The sequence below is a fragment of the Hyperolius riggenbachi genome, chromosome 10 (assembly GCF_040937935.1).
Source record: "Hyperolius riggenbachi isolate aHypRig1 chromosome 10, aHypRig1.pri, whole genome shotgun sequence".
Lineage (NCBI taxonomy): Eukaryota > Metazoa > Chordata > Amphibia > Anura > Hyperoliidae > Hyperolius > Hyperolius riggenbachi.
The window spans coordinates 232309644-232335790 of NC_090655.1; the positions used below are offsets into that span (position 1 = coordinate 232309644).

At 43.0% G+C, this 26147-nt stretch overlaps 2 protein-coding genes across 2 annotated transcripts in view; one reads left to right on the forward strand and one right to left on the reverse strand.

Moving 5' to 3' along the window:
- Nucleotides 1-26147, forward strand: part of LOC137534811 (large ribosomal subunit protein eL33-like) — a 243047-nt gene that overhangs the window by 79337 nt on the left and 137563 nt on the right. The gene's annotated exons all lie outside the window — the stretch shown is intronic.
- LOC137534774 (zinc finger protein 585A-like) lies at nucleotides 1483-26114 on the reverse strand. The gene is made up of 5 exons (XM_068256418.1): nucleotides 26071-26114; nucleotides 19505-19583; nucleotides 19306-19391; nucleotides 16909-17401; nucleotides 1483-8668 (listed from the first exon to the last, which is right to left on the reverse strand). The coding sequence occupies exons 2-5, from the start codon at nucleotides 19533-19535 to the stop codon at nucleotides 5970-5972; spliced, it is 3309 nt and encodes a 1102-aa protein (XP_068112519.1). The 5' UTR covers nucleotides 19536-19583; nucleotides 26071-26114; the 3' UTR covers nucleotides 1483-5969.

Below are 26147 nucleotides of genomic sequence, written 5' to 3' on the forward strand. Positions count from 1 at the left end.
GCCTTCAGGATAGGTAGGTAGGTATAGGGGCCTTCAGTATAGTTAAGTATGGGGTCCTCAGTATACAGTAGGTAGGTAGGTCGGTCAGTATGGGGCCTTAAGTATAGGTAGGTAGGTATAAGGGCCTTCAGTATAGGTAGGTAGGTATAAGGGCCTTCAGTATAGGTAGGTAGGTATGGGGCCTTCAGTATAGGTAAGTAGGTTGGTATGGGGCCTCCAGTATAGGTAGGTATAAGGGCATTCAGTATAGGTAGGTAGGTATGGGGCCTTCAATATAGGTAGATGAGTATGGGTTCCTCAGTATAGGTAGGTAGGTATAAGGGCCTTCAGTATAGGTAGGTAGGTATGGGGCCTTCAATATAGGCAGGTAGGTATGGGGCTTTCAGTATACCTGTAGGTAGGTATGGGGCTTTCAGAATAGGTAGGCAGATATAGGGGCTGCCCTCCTCCACCCCTCACTTGTCCCCCCTCACATCTACAAGCACAAGCTTACCTCTGCCCCTCGATTCAGCATGGAGCCCACAGCCGCAGACCTCTCTCTCCCTCCTGTTGTTTACTAGATGCTCGATTGGGCTTTACCAAAAAGCTCAAGTGGAAACCTAGCCTGATTGTGTAGTTCTCGACTGATGCTATTTTAGCACTCAGAGCAGGGCATACCCTACCCAGCCTGCTCTCTCCCCATAGAGAGGGTGTGGGGCATGTCTTGCCCTGCCCATTAGTTGTGTGACCACAACAGTGATAAAAAAAACCCATGTACCCTTTGGCCATGTAGTAAGCAGACATAGCAGGTGGGGCGGTTCATCAGCTCCCTCTACTGAATCATATCTTTATATCCTGTAACACAGGCTGCCAGTCAGTACAGAGGTGTGACATATCACAGGCCCCCCCTACTATTGTGGGCTGCATCAGTGGGCTGATCACATGACTGAGTGCATGATGCATAAGTAAACAAGCTAGACAGCTGTTCCTGGATTATAAATTGTTCACTACGATCATTTAGAATGTGTGGATAGTGGTTAGTCTTGAATTATTTATAGTAAGAATAACAGAAGCAGCACGGTGGCATAGTGGTTAGCTCCCTCGCCTTACAGCATCGGGTCCCTGGTTCAAGTCCCAGCCGCGGCACTATCTGTAAAGAGTTTGTATGTTCTCCCCATGTTTGTGTGGGATTCCTCCTACATCCCACAAATAAGAGAATTAGCTTCCCCCTTAATTGACTACGATGGACATATGACTCTGGTAGGGATTAGATTGTGAGACAATTAAGCAACAAGACTATATATACTCTGTACAGCACGGTGGAAGATGTTGGCGGTATATAAATACTAAATAATTATAACAGACATTTGTATAACTGTATAAAATTATTCAGTAAAGTATTAGCATGATTATGAGTAGTTTGTTTTATATATAATAAATATAAACAACAAAATTACCAGAATAAAATAAACACACTTTTTTATTATTACGTTTATTGGAGTTTATAATTAAAATGTCATATAGGCTGATATATTACATAGGTGAGACCATATACAGGAAACAAATTGCAAAAACCATATAGTACAAAATGTATGGGTATACCACCAGCACAGATTTTCAGATTTTATTAAATTGATCCCAAGCAAAAATGTACCGCTTGATATGACCATTTTGTTCTATTTGTTAGCATTTCCTTGTTGGGTATATTTTCTGTTTCATTTCTTAGCTATGAGGCTTCTAGCCGCCCCACAGACAACAGCAATTCATTTGGATCTATACAGACTTCATTTTATAATTTCTTAAAGTGGATCCGAGATAAACTTTTAGGCTACTTTCACAGTGGGACGTTACAGGCGCACGTTAGAGCAGCCAGTAACGCACCCCAACGCACAGCAATGAAAAATCAATGGGCTGTTCACAGTGCCCACGTTGCGTTACATTGCAACGCAGCACGTCTATATAATGCACTGCATGCAGTACTTTACACGCGGCTAAGCCGCGTTAGACTGTTTGCACATGCTCAGTAGGTTTTTTTTTTTATTTTATGGGCGGAGAGGAGGCGGGGAGAGGCCGCTATGTAGCCAGGCACATGGCTACTTATTATTCACTGCACTTGCAGTGTTTACATCCTGGAGCGGCCGCGGATTGGCTGGCAGGACCACGTGATGCGGAGAGCTCCGCTTACGTGGTCTCCGCAGTGCCTCCGACAGAGCAGGCGCACCAAGAGCTGCTTGTAACGCGGCTCTTGGTAGCATCCTGCTCCAACACCACCAGGCTATGTGCCCTATAACGTCCCCTAAACGCAACGTCCTGGTGTTTAAGTAGCCTTAATCATTGCATAATTGTGCCCCTTACATTCCTCTAGCCAAATACGATTATTTTTTTATTTTAATACCCTAATTCCCTATTAAAGCGGACCAAACAAAACATTTTTTTAGTTCAAAATATTTAGTTGCACCACTCTGACACATACAAAGATAAATAAACACTCCTTCAAGCCTATGAGCATTTCAGTGCATGCTTTTCACCCTTCTCTTTGCATAACTAGGGTTATACAGGTGGCAGCCATTAGCAATTCCTCCTTTGCTGGACACCACCTACTCCAGCATTTTGCCGGATTCTGTCCCGGCAATATGAAAGGAAGGGAGGAGTTTCTCCAATAAATGTAAAATATTTTATACTTGTCATCATGCAGCTGAAAAAAAAACTTTTATTTATTATTATAAATTTAGAAAATAGATTTTATTCCTGAAATCTTAAATTTTTAATTTGGGTCCACTTTAACTAAACAAGCCTCACCCACAGGTCCTCCAGCGCCTAGGCATTCTGAGTCCCATATAGCAAGTGCCCATGGGAGCTCAGTCTGGAGGAGGAGGAGGCGTTACCAGCCAGAGATTTCAGTCGCAAGGTGGTGGAGAAGGGAGTGGAGATTTTTCACAGGATGAGGGGTGGAGATGCTGTTGAATCTAGCTGCAAACAGCTGTTGACGCTGTTTGCAGCTAGATTTGCTGTGTGAACTAAATTTTAGATGAGATGTATAGACAAGTTACTTGTTATAGTTTTTCATCTCAAATCCACTTTAAAGGGAACCTGAAGTGAGAGGGATGTGGAGGCTGCCAGATTTTTTTTCCTTTTAAACAATACCAGTTGCCTGGCAGTCCTCCTGATCCTGTGTCTCCAATACTTTTTTTTTTCTTTATTATAAAGCGTATTTTATTCAGCAACTTTCAGAGAAATGACAAGATACAGTGTGCAAGAAGTTAGCTATATAAACAGATATACTGTAAAATGCAGAATAGACAGTCACAAGAAAACTGCATGAATCAAAGGGGAGGGGAGACACTCCTAAACCACTGTATATAAAGTTCCAAAACTATCAAACATTAATCAAAGTCAAACGAAAATAGAGAAGATGCATAGAAATGCATAGGACCAGTCCTCCTCATGAGATCAACAAATGTAAAGTACATAATTAAACCTTGTAAATGTGAGTGTGTGGTAGTGGTGGTGGTGGGGGGAGGGGGGTGGAGATCACAAAGGGAAGTCAATGGAATTACCATTACCATATTACCATAAAGCCAAGCTACTTATACCCGAGTTAGGCAGGGATGGAAGTCGGGAACATGTCATTCAGTACTCAGCCGTCATTTGGAAATCAATCCACAATGCCCAAGTTATATAATGCTTAACAAAGGTTCTCCTTTACAAAAAAGTGATTTCTTCAAATTCCATAATGGAAGTGATGGCACAGAGCCACTCCCTGAGTGTGGGTATATGTGTGGATATCCAATATGTTGGTAAAAGCCCCTTAGCAGCATTCAGTAAGAAGGGACTAAGGGATTTTTTTAAATCTCCTTTGGCACTCTGCTTGGTGTTATGAAACAGCAATGTCCATGGGTCTCTAGGTAGTGAAATGTCAGTGACCTTTGGTGTGTAGTTAATCACCTCTTCCCAGAAGGCGGTCAGGTTAGGGCAGTCCCACCATATGTGGTGATGCGTCCCAGGACCTCCACATTCCCTCCAGCAGCAGTCGGTAATCCCAGAATTAAATTTAGATAAAGTGTGAGGAGCATAATACAATTTACTTATAGCCATAGACCCTGAGCATTTCTAAGATATGTTTGGAATGATCATTTCTCAGATCTACAAGAATTAAGGGCTATTAAGACCCTCTACCATTATTAGGCAGCTTTTCTATATGCTTAAGTGGAAGAAGGGCTGTCTATACCCTTCTGCAGTTCTTGCATGTTACCACGTCATATGCGCTTCCAAATGCACACAAAAGCGCGTATGATGGGAACAAGACCTAAGTCTATGACTAAAAGTATTAGAGGCAGAAGATAGGCTGGATAGCCAGGTAACTGGTATTGTTTAAAAGGGAATAAATATGGCAGCCTCCATATCCCTCTCAGTTCAGTTGTCTTTTAAAATTCCTAAGTGTTGGCAGTTAAGAGATGCATTTTATGTTACATACTTTCAATCAACAAGATTGTAATATGCAGATTAGAGGAGTTGGAGTCGATGAGTCAGTGGAATCCTAACCTGAGGAATTAAGAGTATTTTTGTACCAACTTCACACCACTGAATATAAATAATATAAAGTCAGTGTTTGCCCATTGTAAAATCTTTCCTCTTCCTGATTTGCATTCTGACATTTATCACATGGCGACATTTTTTGGCAGTTGGAAACCACTGTAAACAGCCAGTTCCCACAATGCAATGAGGTTCACAGACAGGAAATTGTCAGGACCATGGTCCTGACATCACACTGTGAGAAAAGGAACATATTTCTCATGGGAAAGGGGGTATCAGCTACTGATTGGAATGAAGTTCAATTCTTGGTTATGGTTTCTCTTTAAGCCAATGACCTCACAATTATGTTACTGCTGCAATGGCCTCAATTCCGGTAGCTATGTGTGGTAAATATTTAGCAAAATACCTCATGCGGCATTTCCCTGAAAGATTTTTCTGCATTTCCGAACATGCAGTAAAACGAGCGGTAAATGCATAAAGTGCGGTATTACAGCGGGAAGCATGCAGTAAAAAAATAATAGTAGTCTTCAATTGTCTTCCATAAGTTAGCATAGTCTTTGGAAGATTTTTTTTGGGGGTGTGTGTGTGTGGGGGGGGGGGGTTTGATTATGTAGCAACCTATGAAAAGTATATTTATAGGCAGCCCCTATAAAATAAATATCCAGTTAATATTTGGCGTTTTATTTCTACTATTCTTTTCTAATACACAGCCTGAATAGGAACTCCACTAAAACAGCAATAGGAACTCCACTACAAACTGCAAAATACATACAAATCGACTTTACTGCCAGGTACAGGCAGGTCCTAAACTGATCGGTAAATTATGTGCTAACATGCCCCCTAATTTCCATGAGAATAGCGATTTTCAGTAAAATGAATGGTAATTCATAACTAAAATTTCTTGCCTGAGGTAAAACATGGCTAAAACCTACCAGAAATGCCAAATGTCCTTACTGCATGCGGTAAATTATCATACATGCAGTAATTTGCTGGAAAACCTACCAGAATTGAGGCCAATGTAGCAGATATTATTGCTTGTCCTGGATTATATCTCCCAGTACGGCTCTTGTTGAGTTTTACTACTTTCTGTTCTTTTGGTTTGTATACTATGAAAAATTACTTATGTCAATGAGCAGCCAGTTATAAACTTCCAAAACTGAGTGAAGCTGAAATTGCACCACTGCAAGCCTGGAACCTGACTTCTCTGTATCGCGTAAGGAATGCCTAGAACTTACTGTTGTGGCTTCAAGACTAATTGCACAGAGCAGAAGCTTGTTACTCAATTCCCACACCTGCACTAATCCAGTGGCTGGCAGCAACTCTGAGACTTCCAGAGTTGCTGCCAGCAATGTGAAATACAATGGCAAATTATGGCTGCAACTTCACTAAATTTTCAATAAGCGAAAATGAGCCAAATTCACAGCAAAATCAAGTTCTGGAAATTCACCTGCTCATCCTTATTTGTCAGATTCGGAAAATGACAAATCAGATTTTCCTGTATGGCTTTTCTGATGCAAAATAAGACTTGTTTTCCAAGTGAAACTTTTCCCACACTCTGAGCATGAAAAGGGACGCTCACCTGTGTGAATTCTCTGATGAATAATAAGATTTCTCTTCACAGTAAACTGTTTGGCACATTCTGAACATGAAAAATCACGCTTTCCTGTATGACTTTTCTGATGATAAGTAAGATGTGAGCTGTCAGCAAAACATTTCCCACATTCTGAACATGAATAGGGACGCTCACCTGTGTGAATTCTCTGATGCGTAATGAGATTTGACTTAAAAAAAAACTGTTTCCCACACTCCAAACATGAAAAATCTTGCTTTCCTGTGTGAGTTCTCAGATGAGAATTAAGGTGTCCTTTAAGAATAAAACATTTCCCACACTCTGAGCATGAAAAGGGGCGCTCACCGCTGTGACGTCTCAGATGATTAATGAAATGTGCCTTCTGAATAAACTGTTTGTCACATTTTGAGCATGAAAACTCGCGCTTTCCTGTGTGACTTTTTTGATGAGTAATAAGACTTGACCTCCGAGTAAACCGTTTGTCACATTCTGAGCATGAAAAATCACGCTTTCCTGTGTGAGTTCTCTGATGATAATTAAGATTTTTTTCCATAGCAAAACATTTCCCACACTCTGAACATGAAAATGGGCGCTCACCTGTGTGAATTCTCTGATGAATTATGAGATCTGCCTTATAAATAAACTGTTTGTCACATTCTGAGCATGAAAAATCACGCTTTCCTGTGTGAGTTCTCAGATGATAATTAAGGTGTCCTTTTAGAATGAAACATTTCCCACACTCTGAGCATGAAAAGGGACGCTCACCTGTGTGACTTCTTTGATGATTAATAAGATTTGCCTTTCTAGTAAACTGTTTGTCACAATTTGAACATGAAAAATCATGATTTCCTGTGTGAGTTCTCTGATGTTGATTAAGTTGTCCTTTCAGAGTATAACATTTCCCACACTCTGAGCATGAGAAGGGACGCTCACCTGTGTGAAATCTCTGATGATTAATGAGTTGTGACTTTTGAAAAAACTGTTTCCCACACTCTGAACATGAAAAATCCCACTTCCCTGTGTGACTTCTCTGATGATAATTAAGGTTTGATTTGTTTGTGAAACATTTCCCACACTCTGAACATGAAAAGGGACGCTCACCTGTGTGACGTCTCAGATGATTAATGAAATGTCTTTTCTGAATAAACTGTTTGTCACATTCTGGACATGAAAAATTATGCTTTCCTGTGTGAATTATCTGATGACGATTAAGGCTTACTTTCTGAATGAAACATTTCCCACACTCTGAGCATGAAAAGGGACGCTCGCCTGTGTGAATGCTCTGATGGTATATAAGATTTTCTTTTGTAGTAAACTGTTTGTCACAATGTGAACATGAAAAAACATGCTTTCCTGTGTGAATTCTCTGATGATAATGAAGGCTTGCTTTATAAGTGAAAAATTTCCCACACTCTGAGCATGAAAAGGGGCGCTCACCTGTGTGAATTCTCTGATGATTATGAAGGTCTGATTTGTGAGTGAAACATTTCCCACATTCTGAACATGAAAAATCACGCTTTCCTGTGTGAATTCTCTGATGATTATTAAGGAGTGTTTTGTGAGCGAAACATTTCCCACACTCTGAGCATGAAAAGGGGCGCTCACCTGTGTGACTTCTCTGATGATAATTAAGGTTTGATTTTCGAGTAAAACATTTCCCACATTCTGAACATGAAAAATCACGCTTTCCTGTGTGAATTTTCTGATGATTATTAAGGCTTGTTTTATAAGTGAAACATTTCCCACACTCTGAGCATGAAAAGGGACGCTCACCTGTGTGACTTCTCTGATGATTATGAAGGTCTGATTTGTGGGTGAAACATTTCCCACACTCTGAGCATGAAAAGGGGCGCTCACCTGTGTGACTTCTCTGATGATAATTAAGGTTTGATTTTCGAGTAAAACATTTCCCACATTCTGAACATGAAAAATCACGCTTTCCTGTGTGAATTTTCTGATGACAATTAAGGCTTGCTTTATAAGTGAAACATTTCCCACACTCTGAGCATGAATAGGGGCGCTCACCTGTGTGAATTCTCTGATGCTTAATAAGATTTGCCTTTTTAGTAAACTGTTTGTCACAATGTGAACATGAAAAATCACGCTTTCCTGTGTGAATTATCTTATGACGATTAAGGTTTTCTTTATGAGCGAAACATTTCCCACACTCTGAGCATGAAAAGGGGCGCTCACCTGTGTGACTTCTCTGATGATAATTAAGGCTTGATTTCCGAGTAAAACATTTCCCACACTCTGGACATGTAAAGGGACGCTCACCTCTACTACTTTTCTGGTGTAAAACAAGTGATTTCCTTTTCCTCTTTTCATATTCAGATGAAGCTAAAGTCTTCTCACCCATCTGTTTAGGAGTACAAGATTTACCAGACCATTCCGCAACATTGGATGGATCTTTTGCTCTATCGGTAGTGTGAGATCTTGGCTGGATATTTGGGGTAACAGCCGATTCCTCAGGATTAGAGGGATCCGGTGATCTCTCCTCATGGTAAAGTCTGTGATGTGTATTTCCAGTAATGGGGTTTCCTCCTGGAGAGTGTTGGATGACGCCATTATCTTCTGCATTATAATCTGGAAGAGAAATTGTCAGATATATGATATCTTTATTATCAAGCTGTCATTGTGGTTACGTCATCTCAAGTATCTCTAAGTATTATAATTAGATACAGTTTACATTCGTCTATGATTTCTAGTGTATATTCAGTAGCGGGAGTCACAGGTAGGAAAAGTATACTCTAGTGTGGTGCATAACTCATGTAACAGTGTTCATTCCTGTAACACTCATGTATACACTTGTTTTGTGCTCCTGTAAGCAGAGACAGGGCACATCTTGTAGCTCGTGTAATCAGTGCTGACTCCCATCCAAGGACAAGTACAACAAACATGTATTTTCTCAATGTGGATGTCCTCGAGACTCACATGAATGTCATACATGCATGCTGATTATCTGTGACTAAATATGGGCTGAGAAAGCTCAGTAGACACACATACACAGAGACATCCTATATTGTATGCTAAAGGCTCAGGCTAAAGAAAGATTGGTAAAGGATGCACTTATATTTTGTGTAACTCAGATGAACAATGCTTAGCTATACTGTCAGATTCTTATTTTTTAATTTGAATGCTGATTATAGCCCTGAACTGTGTATGTTTTTATATTCCTTTAATATAACTACAAGAATTCTCTAGTTATTTCATAAGGGATACCTGAAAAATTACAAATATATAAATATTGTTGGTATGCCAGTGGCTGAAAGCCCATTTGACCGACCCTAGGACGACTGACACTTCATTGTGTTTACTTGCTTCACCTATATTATATAGGAAACGACAAAATAAGACGTCCCTCCGGGGCATCGTGTTCATCTGTCGGGGTACAAAATATCCAGCTATTTAAGATTGAATATATTACATAAATGTATGGGCTCCATATTTTTATTAATTGCAAACCCAACTGCCAGTCAGATACAATTCCGCCCAATAGGAGTGTAACCTTATGCCAACCTATAACTTTCTGCCAGTCTCAGAGCGCTTTGTTTTTTAGCCATATACATTACATCCAGACATCTTTGTCCATTCATATACTAATGTAGGGGACACTTAGGGCTGGTGCACACCAAAACCCACTAGCAGATCCGCAAAATGCTAGCAGATTTTGAAACGCTTTTTTTAATTTTTCTGAGGCCTTTTGCGGATTGCTGCTGCAGATTTCAGCGTAGCATATTTCATATATTGTTACAGTAAAGCTGTTACTGAACAGCTTCTGTAACAAAACTCTGATCTGCCGTTTTTCAGAGCGGTTTGCGTTTTTCTATACTTAACATTGGAGGCAGAAACGCCTCCACAATCCAAAAAATGCCTCACCCCGGAAGGATTCGTTTCTGCAAAACGCCTCCCGCTCTGGTGTGCACACCCCCATTTTAATACATTACCCTAGCGTAACGGGCAAAAAGCCGCTCGGTGTGCACCAGCCCTATGTCAGATGCAGATACCCAGCAATCGTATTGCAATTAACCTAAAGAGGTCTCCTCTGAACATTAAGGCCTCTTTTATGCTTACTGCGTTGCCTCACTTGCACCAAACGCACTTTATTGCAATGGCCATTGTTGCAATGGAACAAGTTACAATTCCTGCAATGCAAAATGACAGACGCACTCCAGCTGACACAGAAGCTGCAGTCTGTTATTGCAAGAAAAAAAAAAAAGCAAATGGTAATGTGCACATTTTGAATGTTTGTCATGTCTACTGTGTGCATGTTCAGATTGTCTAGCAGTTTACACGTGACTGAAGGCAGCTTGTCTCCAGTTTCCCTGTCAACGCAGTCTGCCAAATAAACAAAAAAGTGTATGTAATAGCAGGGCTGTGGAGTCCGTACAAAAATCATCTGACTCCTGTTTATGAAACCACCGACTTTGACTCCAGCAGGGCTGTGAAACTGGTACAAAAATCCACCGACTCCTCAGGTTAGGATTTCACTGACTCCTTGACTCCTCTAATTTGCATATTACAATCTTGTTGATTGAAAGTATGTAACATGCAATGCATCTTTTAACGACCAGCGCTTAGGAATTTTAAAAGACAACGGAAGTGAGAGGGCTATGGAGACTGCCATATTTATTCCCTTTTAAACAATACCAGTTACCTGGATATCCGGCGGATCTTCTGCCTCTAATACTTTTAGTCATAGACTAAAACTAGTCCTCGGTAAGAGTACTTGTAGAAGGTACAGACTGGAACAAAGAACATCTATCAGGCCCTAGGCAATGTAACTGTGGGTACATGTAAGAGTGATGTGCAGGTACTCTGCAGGAGAATGGGGGGGATTCTTACTCTATTACACATTCTTCATGCACAATCTGAACATGGATCAGACCATAGGCAATATAACTGTGGGTACATGTAAGAGTGATGTGCAGGTACTCTGCAGGAGAATGAGGGGATTCTTCCTCCATTACACATTCTTCATGCACAATCTGAACATTTTTTCCCCGACTCTGACTCCAAGTACCCAAAATTACTGCAACTGACTTCTCGACTTCGACTCTTTAGTCTAATACTCACCAGGGCTGTGGAGTTGGTACAAAATCATCCGACTCCTCAGGTTTATGAAATCACTGACTCCAGGTACCCAAAAATTGCTCCGGCTCCGCAGCCCTGTGTAATAGTGCGGTGCAATGCGGCAGGCATTTTGCCACATTGCACCAAGTGTAAAAGGACCCTAAATGATATTCTGCATATCACTTACATGTACGAAGCAAAACATGAGTGACTTTATAGGCTGTCCATTCCAATGACCTCAAATTGCTACATTTCTATTGGGATTAGTTTATTATTAAGGCCCCAAGGTTCCGGTGTAACAAGCTTGTAAATCCACTCACTTCCTAGGCAGAGCAGACGATTATCACCAGCCTACCCACCACCCAAACGGGGCACAACAGGACCTTTCTCCTCATTATTCTCTATATCTCTTAAAGAGGAACTGTGACCAAGGATTGAACTTCATCACAATCAGTAGCTGACCCCCCTTTCCCATGAGAAAAGTTGAAGAGAGAATCGCACACCACTGTGGAGGTGCCGGACCATAAGAGACTGATAGCAAAAAAATCAAAAAAGGTCCGCACACTCACGTGATCCAAGATCAAGGTTTATTCAACCAGCGTGACACAAGTCCACTCCATAAACCGACGACTCGTTTCGGGGCCCCGTGGAGTCCCCTTTGTCAAGGTACAACAGTACAGAATACCATTCTGTACTGTTGTACCTTGACAAAGGGGACCCCACGGGGCCCCGAAACGAGTCGTCGGTTTATGGAGTGGACTTGTGTCACGCTGGTTGAATAAACCTTGATCTTGGATCACGTGAGTGTGCGGACCTTTTTTGATTTTTTTTTTTCCCCATGAGAAAGGTTTAGCTTTTCTCAAATAGCTCATCAGAGGGGTCTGTATGGCTGATATTCTGTTGAAACCCCTCCCACAGTGTGACATCAGGACCTGGGCCCTGAGGCTGCATTTCCACGTGTGCGGTGTGGAATCGCCGGGAAATCACCGCAGACGAAATCGCATGCGGGTGCGATTTTGCATGCAGTTTTTCCCGCGATTTCGCATGGGGTGGTAGGTGGGCGATTTTAACCATGTCACTGCCTGTGTAAATTAACATTACCTCCTGTGCGAAGTCGCGGGGAAAAACGCATGCCAAAACCGCATGCGATTTCCCTATTAAATACATTGTATGCGATTTATGTGCAGATTTTTCCCTCACACAAAAACGCTCTGCACAACGCACAAGTGGAAACAGGCCCATCCACTTGTATTGGCTGTGCGAATCCGCATGCAGACAACGCATGCGGATTCGCTATAGTGGAATTGAGCCCTGACAGTTTCCTGTCTGTGAACCTTGTTGAATTGTCTGAAATAACAGCTGTTTCCAATTGCCAAGCAACCAGACAACCTTGTAGCCTATCGCAATGTTAGTGGGTGTGGTTATAAATAACGGCAGTTGGTGCTGTTTAGTTTTTTTCTTGTCTCCCAGTAGGAAACATGATGACGTGGCTGATTGTGGATCAAACAACATTAACAAATTACCGGTACATGGCGAATATCAATCATTTCTTAATCCATCTTCTATTTTTTAAAGGACCGCTGTCATAAACAAAAATTGTAACATTTAAAACACATATAAACACATACAAATAAGAAGTATGTTTCTTACAGAGTAAAATGAGCTATAAATTACTTTTCACCTGTCTTTCTGTCACAAAAGCAGTTAGTAGAAATCAGACAGAGCTGACAGGTTTTTGACTAGTCCATCTATTCATGAGGGATTCTCAGCATTTCATTTTTTTTCTTTACAAAAGCACTCCCTGAAGAGGATCTAGACAAAGATGCAGGCTGCCCCACCTACCAGTTTGAACACTATTCTGGCAGTTGAACTGAGCAACTGCTGTTCACCAAGTGCTTTTGAAAATAAAGAAACCCCTGAGAATCCTCTATGAGGAGATGGGCTAGTCCAAAACATCAGTTCTGTCAGATTTCTACTACCTACTGTAGGTGACTGCAACAGAGCATAAAAGTAATTTACAGAACATTTTACTCTGGGAGAAATGTACTTTGCATTTATGTGTTTTGGGGTATTTTAAATTCTACAATTTTTCATGATAGTGGCCCTTTAACTTCTCACTTTGGAATCTATTGATGTATTTATTTTCCCTTTTCATTTAAGTTTCTCTTTAAAGGGCAACTTTAGTGAGAAGACTATGGAGGCTCTCTCATGTATTTCTTTTTAAACAATACCAGTTGCCTGGCAGCCCTGCTGATCTATTTGGCTGCAGTTGTGTCTAAAAAACACCAGAGGGGGCCATCTTAGCCGTCAAAAAAGGTTTTGGACCCACAATTTCAGCCTAGTGTCAGATCCATAGTTCACACATTTCAATGTTTCTTCATTAGTCCAAACCTGGTGACCAATCTGGATACATTGTTTGGCCTCTCCTGTCCGCACCTCGATCTGTCATATACACGTTTATAGCTCCTGCATAAAATCTCCTCTGGATACCCCGTCTCCCTTAAGTACACATCCCTGAACCTCAAAAGACTCCAATGTATCACTATTTCACCTTAAGATATTGACCCATTGAGATTTCATTTTTGGGGGGATATTTAAAGAGGAACTGCAGTGAAAATAACGTAATAAAAAAAAGAACTTAATATTTAGAAGAATTATGTATAAATGATTTAGTCAGTGTTTGCCCATTGTAAAATCTTTCCTCTCCATGATACATTCTGACATCACATGGCGACATCTTTACTGCTGGCAAGTGAAGTCTGTGGAAGGAGATGATGCATTTTCGGCAGTTGGAAACAGCTGGTATTTCCTGCAATGCAACAAGGTTCTCACAGTGTGATGTCAGCACCCTGGTTCTGACATCACACTGTGGGAGGGGTTTCACCACAATATCAGCCATACAGAGCCCCCTGATGATCCGTTTGAGAAAAGGAAATAATTTCTCATGGGAAAGGGGGTATCAGCTACTTATTGGGTATCAGCTACTAATTGAAACTTCTTAAGTGCAGATAATGTGTTGCCTGCAATGGGATTCCTGGAGGTCTTTGCACTCAATCTATTCTCTTCAATTACTCTTCAAGTCATTTCTTCTGACTCACAGTATCAGTCAATCTTTTATTTTTCTTGTTTTGCTTTAACCCTATTATTAAATTGATCAGAGATGTCTTTGCCCCTCCAAACAAGGAGGACTTCAGAAGCCAGAGGACAGCGTGTGCGCAAAAGTATCAAAGACCATACATGTCCTGCCTCTCTCACAATCCAAGGTGGAGACTGGCGTAGGTTGTGACGCACACTGCCCCATTGACACCCCCCTTATTGGTCTGTAGTAAGGACCTGTTAACCATGAAGCTAGCACTGGTCAGCACAAATTGCAATAGCTCAATGATCGCATGACCTCTTCCCTGGAGAGACACAAGACAAGACACAGAAAATGTATATCGCACTATTCTCCTGGTGGACTCAAAGCTCCAGAGCTGCAGTCACTAGGATGCACTCTATAGGCAGTAGTAGTGTTAGGGAGTCTTGCCCAAGGTCTTCTTACTAAATAGGTGCAAGCTTATTGAACAGGAAGAGCCAAGTTTTAAACCCTGGTCTCCTGTGTCAGAGCCCTTAACCAGTAAACTATCCAGCCACTGCAAGGATCAGTACATGTGTATCTTCCAGGAAGCTGCTATCCCCACTTCGTGGGGGAAGGACGTGTATAAAGAATTCACCCCCACCAGTAGGTCCCCAGGCACCACCATGACCCCCCAATGAATTGCAGGAGGTCAGTGGTGTCCTGGACAAATGATGGTTATTTCCTGCCCATCCCTTTAAGGACACTATCCAGAAAAGAGACCACTTTTTCCAGGGGTCACCCTATCGGGCATCCAGGGGGTAGCCGTTTGTGCTTATGGACTTTGGGGATAAAGTACAGTATCAGGATTCCAAACAAAGATATTTGTATAAATGTATGCTCCTGGTTGGTTATGAAACCATATGTAAGACTACTAAACCCTTTGAGAACATTTTTCCATAATGCTCTGGAAGAGGTTGGATTGTAGCCTTTGGTATACCCCCCCGTTCAGATGGCTGTCTTTGGGCCTCGGTCAAATGCACCTCCTCAATCAAACTCATCATCACACCCCCTCAATTCCTCTAGGGCTTGTCTCTCACCCCGTGTGAGTTTGTCGTGAAGAGACAGTGGCTCCCAGTTCACCTTCTCTAAACCTGAAGCCATTAGATTCCTAAAAATCAAAATGTTTCTATTACTCACTGGGACGACCATTTCTGGGGCCCCCAAATTGCCATGAAAAGGCCCAGGCTCTTCTTCCAATACCATTGTATTCGCCAGGCATCATCTTTCAAGGACTTTAAAGCTGGCCATACATCTAGCGATACTGCAGCCTAGTTGACCATCCAATTCAATAATTTTATCAAATCAGATGAAATTTGGTGATGTAACAAGCATGCCTGGCTGACAAGCCAACCAATTTTGGACCAAATTTTGTCAAATGATGAATGGAGATGGATCTTTCATATGGTGTACAGTATCTCCACCTCATTCATTGGGAACCATGATGTTATACTGAGGAATGGAGATGGGCCTTTCATATGGTGTACAGTATCTCCTCCTCATTTGTTGGTACTATGATGTTATACTGAGGAATGGAGATGGGTCTTTCATATGGTGTACAGTATCTCCACCTCATTCATTGGGAACCATGATGTTATACTGAGGAATGGAGATGGGCCTTTCATATGGTGTACAGTATCTCCTCCTCATTTGTTGGTACTATGATGTTATACAGAGGAATGGAGATGGGCCTTTCATATGGTGTACAGTATCTCCTCCTCATTTGTTGGTACTATGATGTTATACTGAGGAATGGAGATAGGCCTATCATATGGTGTACAGTATCTCCTCCTCATTTGTTGGTACTATGATGTTATACTGAGGAATGGAGATGGGTCTTTCATATGGTGTACAGTATCTCCTCCTCATTTGTTGGTACTATGATGTTATACAGAGGAATGGAGATGGGCCTTTCATATGGTGTACAGTATCTCTTCCTCATTTGTTGGCGCTATAATGTTATACTGAGGAATGGAGATAGGCCTATCATATGGTGTACAGTATCTCCTCCTCATTTGTTGGTACTATGATGTTATACTGAGGAATGGAGATGGGCCTTTCATATGGTGTACAGTATCTCCTCCTCATTTGTTGGTACTATGATGTTATACTGAGGAATGGAGATAGGCCTTTCATATGGTGTACAGTATTTCCTCCTCATTTGTTGGTACTATGATGTTATACTGAGGAATGGAGATAGGCCTTTCATATGGTGTACAGTATTTCCTCCTCATTTGTTGGTACTATGCTGTTATACTGAGGAATGGAGATGGACCTTGCGTATGGTGTACAGTACCCCTTCCTCATTTGTTAGGAACATTTGATAGTAGACGAGGTACAATTGTTAGCTTCTTATATAGTACTAGCCGACCTGAGCCTGTTTCAAAACAGGCTCTAGGTCTGTCACCGCGGACATGCCCGCCCCTTGGCCCCATCCTTCCCTGCAAGCCGCGCGTCACTCCTCCTCAGTGTATCTGCATCCCTGCACATGCGCAGAGTGCAAACGGACACACACAGGGACTTGGGACGTAGAGACACTTAGGTTTTATTAGGTAGGATACTATGGATTTATTCATCTTCCCTTAACTGAAACATTTTTATGTGGTAATGAAACAAAATCCAGTAAAGGGTAACTTACCTGAGCTAATATCTACAGGGCATTTCTCATTTTTCATCACATAGTCTTGTTTTGCACATTGATGATCACCCCTCACATATGTCTCTTCTTCCTGTTTAACTGTCATTATTTCACCCTCCTCAGTAGACTCGTGATTGTTCCTCACATAGGGGGACTCTTCTTCCTCCTTAATTATCACCATTATGTCACCCTCCTCCAATGACTGCTGGTCACCCCTCACATATGTCTCTTCTTCTTCTTTTATAGTCTTCATCATGTCACTTTCCTCCATAGACTGCTTGTCACTCCTCACAAATGTTTCTTCTTCCTCTTTAATTGTCCCCATCATGTCACCCTCCTCCATAGACTGCTGATCACACCTCACACATGTCTCTTCTTCCTCTTTAACAGTCTTCATCATGCCACCCTCCTCCATAGACTGCTGGTCACCCCTCACATATGTCTCCTCTTCTTCCTCTTTAATCCCAACGTTTAAATCAGTATGTTCTTTGCACTGAAACCACAAAAATGATATCAAAAATATTATTTGTAAGGTTGGAGCACAAGCAAATTCCTGTTATTGGGAAAAGCATAGGTCAGATGATGGGTGGCGGCATCTTTACTGCTGGCAAGGTGCAGCGATATGGGATGTTTGTTTGTTGTGATGTGAGCAGGAACACCACCTGGTCTCCCACAGTGCTCTGGGGCAGAAGGCTGCGTGACATCATAGCTTAAGCTATGTAATGCTGGATACACACGGTGCGTTCCCGCACTCGATTTCCCGCTCGATTCCCGGCCGCTCAATTATTTCCGAGCATTTCCAATCACGTTTCGATGATTGATAGGTCGATTCTCATGTAAAGTATGCGGAATCGACCTTACAATCCATCGAAACACGAATCGGACATGTCGGAAATAATTGAGCGGCCGGGAATCGAGTGGCCAGGAATCGAGTGCGGGAACGCACCGTGTGTATCCAGCATTACTCACACCATGCTTACATACAGTGTCTCTGTGCTCTGTGTAATAGTGTGCTTTAGCTGCAACTGTGCTCTCTGCTAATGGCTGCCACCTTCTGTTTTAAAAGAGGCTTGCTCTGTTTTATGTGGGGGCGGGGCTTAAATTTGTGTGCAACTCCTCCAGCCACAGACAAGGAAGAGCCCCTTCTGACATCATATTCAGTCGCCCACCAGGGACAAAGTCTTCACTTCATGTGTGATATTGAATCATAAATAGATAGACACAGGCATGCCATAGGCTAAAAGGTAGCCAAACACTGTACAATTTTTAGTGCAATTAAACATTCAAATGTCTGATCATAAATTGCACGATTCCTGTCAAATTGCGATTTCGATTCACGATTTTGAATACGCAAGGATGGATCAGCACACCAATGGTGAGTATGAGTTCCCCTAGTATAGGTAGCAAAGTATAGGTGCCTCCAGTATAGTTTAGCCTGCTATAGGAAAGGTTAGTTTGCTATAGGTAAGCCAGCTATTGGTACCGCAGTACAGATTAGCCTGTATGGGTGCCGCACTACAGATTTGCTAGTATGTTGCGTACTACAGGTTAACCAGTATAGGTGCCGCAGCACAGGTTAGCCAGTGTACAGGTGCCACAGTAGTTTAGCCAGCACTATCCCAATCCTCTGCCTTCACCCTATCCGTGCACTATCCCAATCCTCTGCCTTCGCCCTATCCCTGCACTATCCCAATCCTCTGCTGTCACTGATCCCTGCGCTATTCCAATCCTCTGCTGTCACTGATTTCAGCGCTATCCCAATCCTCTGCCTTCACCGATCCCTGCACTATCCCTATACTGTGCTGTCACTGATCCCTGCACTATCCCAATCCTATGCTGTCCCCAATCCCTGCACTATCCCAATCCTCTGCCTTCACTGATCCCTGCATTATCCTAATCCTCTGCTGTCACCAATCCGTACACCACCCCAATCTTCTGCCTTTACCAACCCATCCTATCCCCCACCCCCCTCCCCAGTCCTCCATCATCACAGAAGTGGACCGCTGCTCTGTACATGAGATATAGAATATATATATATATATATATATATATATATATATATATATATATATATATATATATATATATATATATATATATATATATATATATATATATATATATATATATATATATATATATATATAGCACAGGTACAGGCAGTCACTCACCCGCAGCGCTCAGGACGGCCAGGCAGAGCAGCAGCACTGGGATCCGGAGGAGCGGGGAGCATGCTACTGCTACTACGCTCCATGTTTATCGGGCAGGTGGAGGGCAGAGTCTCCATCCCTAATTACAATCTGCGCTGGCACGTTACGCTAATCACACTGCCACGTTGCGCTGCCGCACAAACTTTTCAGAAAACTGATTGGCCGTGATACTCTCAGGACCACATACCTGATAATGGTGAAGAATGGTGTGATCTTCCTGAGAATAAAGAGGACCTGTACATCCCTCTGGTGTGTTTATGTTACTGGTTCCATCTGTAGAAAATACATACACAATGACTGAATACCTTGTTGCTGTATTATTGGGGGACGTGGGTGGACCCTCCATACTGCTCTCTCCTTTACAAGACATGAAAGTCTCCTCTTACCCGGTGATGTGAGGGGCGGCTGATTCTCCATCCTGAAATCCTTGTAGAGGTCCTTGTGTCCTTCTAGATACTGCCACTCCTGCATGCAGAAACAGGGGCATTCAGACATTTTATAGGAACCTGATTACACATATACATATATTATACCAGGGCTGTGGAGTCGGTACAAGAATCATCCAACTCAGACTCCTCAGTTTATGAAACCACTGACTCCAGGTACCCATAATTACTCCGACTCCACAGCCCTGTATTATACACACACACACACACACTATACTGTAGTCACTATACAGACATACTGATAATGACACATCATTACCTGCACTGCTCACCTCTCCCATAAACAATTCTATCACCATGTAGATGACTCTAAAGGTTCATACACACCTACCAACTATCTGTCCAACTATCTGCCAAAGTTGTCTGTTATGCTGGGGATACACGGTACATTTCTGTACCGTGTATCAACCAGCTGATCCGGCCAGCTGATAATATTCAGCTGGCCCGATCAAGCCGCTCGACTCCCGCTCGCTCGATCCCCGCCAGCGGACAATGGCGGGGAATCGAGCGCTGATAAGGAAGCGCCGGCGGGGACGAGCGGCAATTGATCCGCGGGGACGCGGCTGGGGTCGATCCGGCGGCTAATTGGCCGCCGGATCGACCCGTGTATTCCCAGCATAAAGCCCCATTCACACTCTCAACAGCTGTCTTTTATGCAGCACAATTGTCAAACAGCTTTTTTTGTGAAACAAATTGAAAAAACTAAAAAAAAAGTATTTTGCTATTGTTCAAAAAACTGATAAGACTGATAAGAAGTTAATCCAATAGTTGGATTGACTTCTTATGCTGGGAATACAAGGTTCGTTTCTGGATGTCGATTCTACTCTCGATCGTTTTTGCTGCTCGATTCTGCAGTCGATTAACTTATCTTTCGCTCGTTTTTCTTATCTTTTTCCATTCACTTCTATCAGGTATCGAGCAGCGAAAGAATCGAAAGGGAGATCGGACATGTCGGAATTTATCTATTGAACCATAATAATAATAATTCCTTTTTTTGTATAGCGCCTTTCTCCTGTCGGACTCAAAGCGCTTGCGAGGCAGCCACAAGAGCGCACTCAGTAGGCAGTAGCAGTGTTAGGGAGTCTTGCCCAATGAACTCCTTACTGAATAGGTGCTGGCTTACTGAGTAGGAAGAGCCAGGATTTGAACCCAGGACTCCTACATCAGAGGCAGAGCCCTTAACCATTACACTATCCAGCCACTATCCAACCATCCAATCACCTCAAAAAATGAACCGTGTATTCCCAGTATTATCAGTCTTATCAGCTGTTTGAACAATAGCAAAATACTTTTTTTAGTTGTTTTAACTTGTTTCACAACAAAAGTTGTATGGGGATCAACAGACAAGATTGGGAGATAGTTGGACAGATAGTTGGTAGGAGTGTATGAACCTTTATAATCTCTCTCCGTACCTCTAGGCCAGTGATCTGCAAACTTGGCTCTCTAGCTGTTAGGAAACTACAAGTCCCACAATGCATTGCAGGAGTCTGACAGCCACAGTCATGATTCATAAAGGCAAATGCATTGTGAGACTTGTAGTTCCTTAAAGCCAATGGTTCCTGATTTATTTAAAAAAAAGCCAGCTACTTCCCTAAGGAGAGGGAAGGCTCTGTGTCCTAATGAGCCTCCCCTCTCCTCTCCCGGTGCCCTCGTTGCAGCGGCAGCTCCTCCGTTCAAATCCCCCGCCGTGGAGGACTTCGGAAGTCTTCGGAATCGGAGTCCTCCCGAAGACAGGCGGCTCCATACTGCGCACGCGCAAGTACACGATAGAGGGCGCTCACGCGTGCGCAGTTTGCAGTGGCCCGTCTTCAGGAGCACTCGGATTCCCGAAGACTGCCGAAGCCTCCCTTCGGTGGCGGAAGTAGCAGTATTTGACCAATTTAGTTTAATACTGCTACAGGGGAGCCAGCGCTGCACCGAGGGCACCGGGAGAAGAGAGGGGAGGCTCATTAGGAATCTGAGCCTTCCCTCTCTGGCTTTTATTTTATTAACCCGGTTCCCATTCTCTTTAACAGCTGGAGAGCCAAGTTTGCAGATCACTGCTCTCAGCTGTTAGTGAGAGAGATGGAGGCAATATGAATGAAGCTTGTTCATCTATTAAGGCCTCTCCAGAGAGAGTCATGTATGCTGGCCTATCAGCAGTCTGAGTCCTACTAACCCTTGTCAGGTAACCATGAGTGATATGGTGGGGATGTGGGACGCACTCTCACAAAACTAGGCCAAGAGGACACTATCTTCATAGAGTTTGTATGTTCTAACCCCGTTTTCTGAGTTTCCTCAAGGTACTCCAGTTTTATGCTACATCCCAAAGACATACATTCATATAAGATAAGTGGAACCCGCTAAAAACGGCCTTAGACTATGTTAGGGATTAGAATTGTGAGCTCCTCTAAGCACAGCCAGTGACATCACTGTGTAAGATGTCAGCACTATATAAATACACTATAATATGAATAATAATAAAAGAATACAATTTCTATAGAAGCTCTGAGAACTTTTATCCATGGAAACAACATGCCCCATGCACTGCCCTGTGGGGGAATGACACATGGATATGCCTGCCAGAGCATTCTGTCTCTGAGTGATATCTGCTTGTCTGTGTAATCTGCATGTCACAGTATCTGCCTGTCCACAGAATCATATTACTGATTTGATTATGGTGCTCTGGCATGCTGCACAATGCTAAAACAACGAGACACCATTGCCTTCCATAAGTGTAGATTACAGGTGCCCCTCTTGTAGCTGCCCATATCCTCCTAGCCACTGTGTCCAATCCTTGCTCAACTCCCCTGACCACCTCCTCCTCCATACTTCTCACCTATCCTCCCAGCCACTGTGCTCAGCCTCCTGCTGACCTGTCCTGTTCTATCCCTTATCTATTCTATAATCACCCCGTTGTTAATCTATGACATCAACAAACAACTAGTCCACTGCGCTCTAACCAGAGAGAACCGTCCAGCACTATTCATATGCACATCCACCAGAGTGCTGCTCCTATCTTACTTTTGGGGAGTAAGTGATAGAACTGTAGAAAACAGAAGATGAAAAGGAGAACAAGGAGCACTCTCTAGTGCATTACAACTTTTAATATGCCTCTTCTCAAAGCAAAAGAATAAAACGTACAATGTTTACTAAAATCAGCGCATATCACACTATATAGTGTACATCACCGCTCCTTCAGATGTTAACACCGCCCTGCGCGTCTCCTCACTGTGGCCAATAGTGCGGGGAACCGACAGAATTCCAGCGCCGGCGGGAGTAGGGAAAGCGGTGGAGTCTCGGCAGCTGCCCTGCGCCTATTGCGTCATGACGCGTTTCGGCGTTCCACGCCTTCGTCAGATGACGCAATGGCGCAGGGGACGCGTATAAAAAGGCGTCTTTTTATACGCGTATAAAAAGGCGCCTTTTTATACACGTCCCCTGCGCCATTGCGTCATCTGACGAAGGCGTGGAACGCCGAAACGCATCATGACGCAATAGGCGCAGGGCAGCTGCCGAGACTCCACCGCTTTCCCTACTCCCGCCGGCGCTGGAATTCTGTCGGTTCCCCGCACAATTGGCCACAGTGAGGAGACGCGCAGGGCGGTGTTAACATCTGAAGGAGCGGTGATGTACACTATATAGTGTGATATGCGCTGATTTTAGTGAACATTGTACGTTTTATTCTTTTGCTTTGAGAAGAGGCATATTAAAAGTTGTAATGCACTAGAGCGCTCCTTGTTCTCCTTTTTAATCTATGACATCACCCAATGTCTACATCCCTCACTGTGGCCTGCATACTTCTCATCTACATCATCGCTGCCCTGATCACTTGCCCTGTTATGCTAGGTACACACGGTGAGATTTTCTGGCAGATTTACTGTTAGATCGATTATTTCTAACATGTCCGATCTAATTTCTGTTTGTTTTCCAATTGATTTTCTGTTCACGTCTATGGAAGATCAATCGGAAAACAATTGGAAATTAGGTCGGACATATTGGAAATAATCGATTTGACAGTAAATATGCCTGAAAATCTCATTGACAAAAAAAAAAAAAAAACTCATGACAACTAGCTGAAACTGAATGCAGACAAAACTGAAGTCCTGATTGGAGGGCAGCGCATGACAACAAATCAACTTAACTTGCAGTCTTCACCACTGGGAATAGGAGGCACGGATCTACACAGCTCTGATCATGTGCGTAGCCTGGGAGTTCTAATTGATGGGGATTTAAACTTCAGAACTCATATCTCTGCTGTGGTGAAATCATCCTATTTTCACCTTAAGAACATCACAAAAATCAAGCACCTTATCCCCCCAGAAGTGCTACCAACTTTAGTTCATGCCTTCATTACCTCCCGACTGGACTACTGCAATGCTTTCTACACTGGCCTTCCAAAAAAGGTCGTATACCGCCTACAGCTGATACAGAATACTGCTGCCAGACTGCTAACCAACCAACCCCGTCACTGCCACCTAACACCAGTCCTGCACTCCCTTCACTGGCTACCTATAGAATGGAGGGTCCTATTCAAGATCGGCCTACTGACATTTAAATCCCTGAATAATCTGGGCCCTGGATACATGAAAAATATGTTGCAGCTGTGTTGCAATCCCCGCATTCTCAGATTCACAGGTTCTAATAATCTAGTCATACCCAGAGTCCACTTGGAAACTTTTGGTCCCAGAGCCTTCTGTCATGCTGCCCCTACGTTTTGGAACTCCTTACCTCAACAGATCAGGACAGCTCCATCCCTGGACGTGTTTAAATGCAGACTGAAAACCCACCTGTTCAATTTGGCATTTGCAGAAATATAACTTTTGTTGTGTGAATGTTTCATCCTACTACCAATTACTGAATCTGAGAGAGCCTAAGCGCTTTGAGTCCTATGGGAGAAAAGTGCTACGGAAATGTTATTGTATTGTGTGCACCTAGCATTAGATGTCACATTCTCCCCCAACAACACATCATATACATTTACTGTCATGTATGACTGTGAATTGTAAACCTTCCATCCATCCTAGCACCACCCTAAAAGATGCCCCCTTTTCACTTATTTTGTCCATCATCATTTTTTATTATCCTCATACAGTTTATCCTTTCCCACATGCAACTATCACCGGAGTTAGATATCTTATAAGACAATAGTACCCTGAGGGAGGGTTCATCTGAAGTGTGAGTAGAGCAAGGCAGTCACTATTTAGAATGCTCTTTGCTGCCTTGGGGACCTTAGACCTCATATGCCAGTAATCAGCCTGTTTCATATCAGATGTTTAAGCTCCGCCTCTTTCACAGAGGATCTCCTCTGTGACCAAGGTTAAAATATTATTGCAGCATTCAAGTAAACCTGTAGTGAAAAAAGTGCCCCAAATGGACAATTGCCTAGGTAGAGGCTTTACCCGACTTCCTCCTCCTCGCCATTTCAATGTTGAGACCCTGACAAATCCCTCAAGACTATCTTTTTCCCCCAAGGCCAAGGGGTGGCTCCATGCTACTGCACAAGCATGGGCTATCCTGCACCTGCACAGTGTGGCCACGCTTGTATGAGAGTGCTACCTTTGGGGGCAGGTGTCCTGGCAGGGGGGGGGGAGGCCACTGGAGGATCCAGAGGTTTCCCTGTACCGAGGTAAGTATCTGTTTTTATTATCACAGTTTTTCTCTAAAGAAAAACTGAAGTGAGAAGAATATGGAGGCTGCCAATTAATTTCCTTTTAAAAAATACCAGTTGCCTGGTGGTCTATTTGGCTGCAATAGTGTCTGAATTACACTAGAAACAAGCATGCAGCTAATACTGTCAGTTAGGGTCTATGGCTGAAAGTACTAGAGGCAGGCGATAAGCAGGCTAACCAGGCAACTGGTATTGCTTAAAAGGAAATGAATATGGTGACCTCCATATACCTCTTGCTTCAGTTGTCCTTTAAAGGGAAGATCCGAGGTTGGAGATGCCGACCTCACCAGGGACATATCGGCTGCCAGGGGCTGGAGGAAGCCCCGAGTAAGTATAACTTTTTTTTTCACCTCAGATCTTCCCTTTAAGAGCTGCAGGGTGTGATCGATTTACTTGCACTCTGCAATTCAGAAAAATACAGATTATCTCACGGAGTATGCAGTTAACTCGTTCAGCTGGGCTGCTTCTGAGCACATATTACAGAGTTCTTCAACCATGGATCCGTTGGAATACATGTCCCAGCATATCATACTGGCCTTTCTCTAAGACTTACATCTCGGCACACACCTGTCTCTGTGGTATGTAGAACTACAAGTCGCATCACTTCCTGCTATTGGCTGGGAAGGTTATGTAGAGGTAAAACCCCAACAGGCCCATTGCTAGCTCTGTGTTGAATGTGTAGCACTACAAGCTCTGCTAGAAACTTTCTTGAACGTTTTAAAGTATAACCCCAGATTCCCTGCATGCCCTCTAGTCTATCCTGACACATCTGTGGAACTACAAATCCCAGCATGTCCAACTGACATCTCTGTGTGCACTACTAGCCCCAGCAACTGGAATCAGAAAATATTATTACCTTGGCTGCTGGGGACTGGTGTCTAGCGTGCAGGAGGAGGTGGAGCTACTGACAGGAAGTTCCATGTGACACTGGGA

Excerpts from the sequence above, each read along its gene's own strand:
- LOC137534774 (XM_068256418.1), bottom strand. The coding sequence starts at position 19,535 with ATGGAGAATCAGCCGCCCCTCACATCACCGG. Across the intron at positions 19,392-19,504 it reads GCCGCCCCTCACATCACCGG|ATGGAACCAGTAACATAAAC; the intron begins GTAAGAGGAGAC and ends TATTTTCTACAG. Across the intron at positions 17,402-19,305 it reads CCATTCTTCACCATTATCAG|TGCAAAGAACATACTGATTT; the intron begins GTATGTGGTCCT and ends TTGTGGTTTCAG.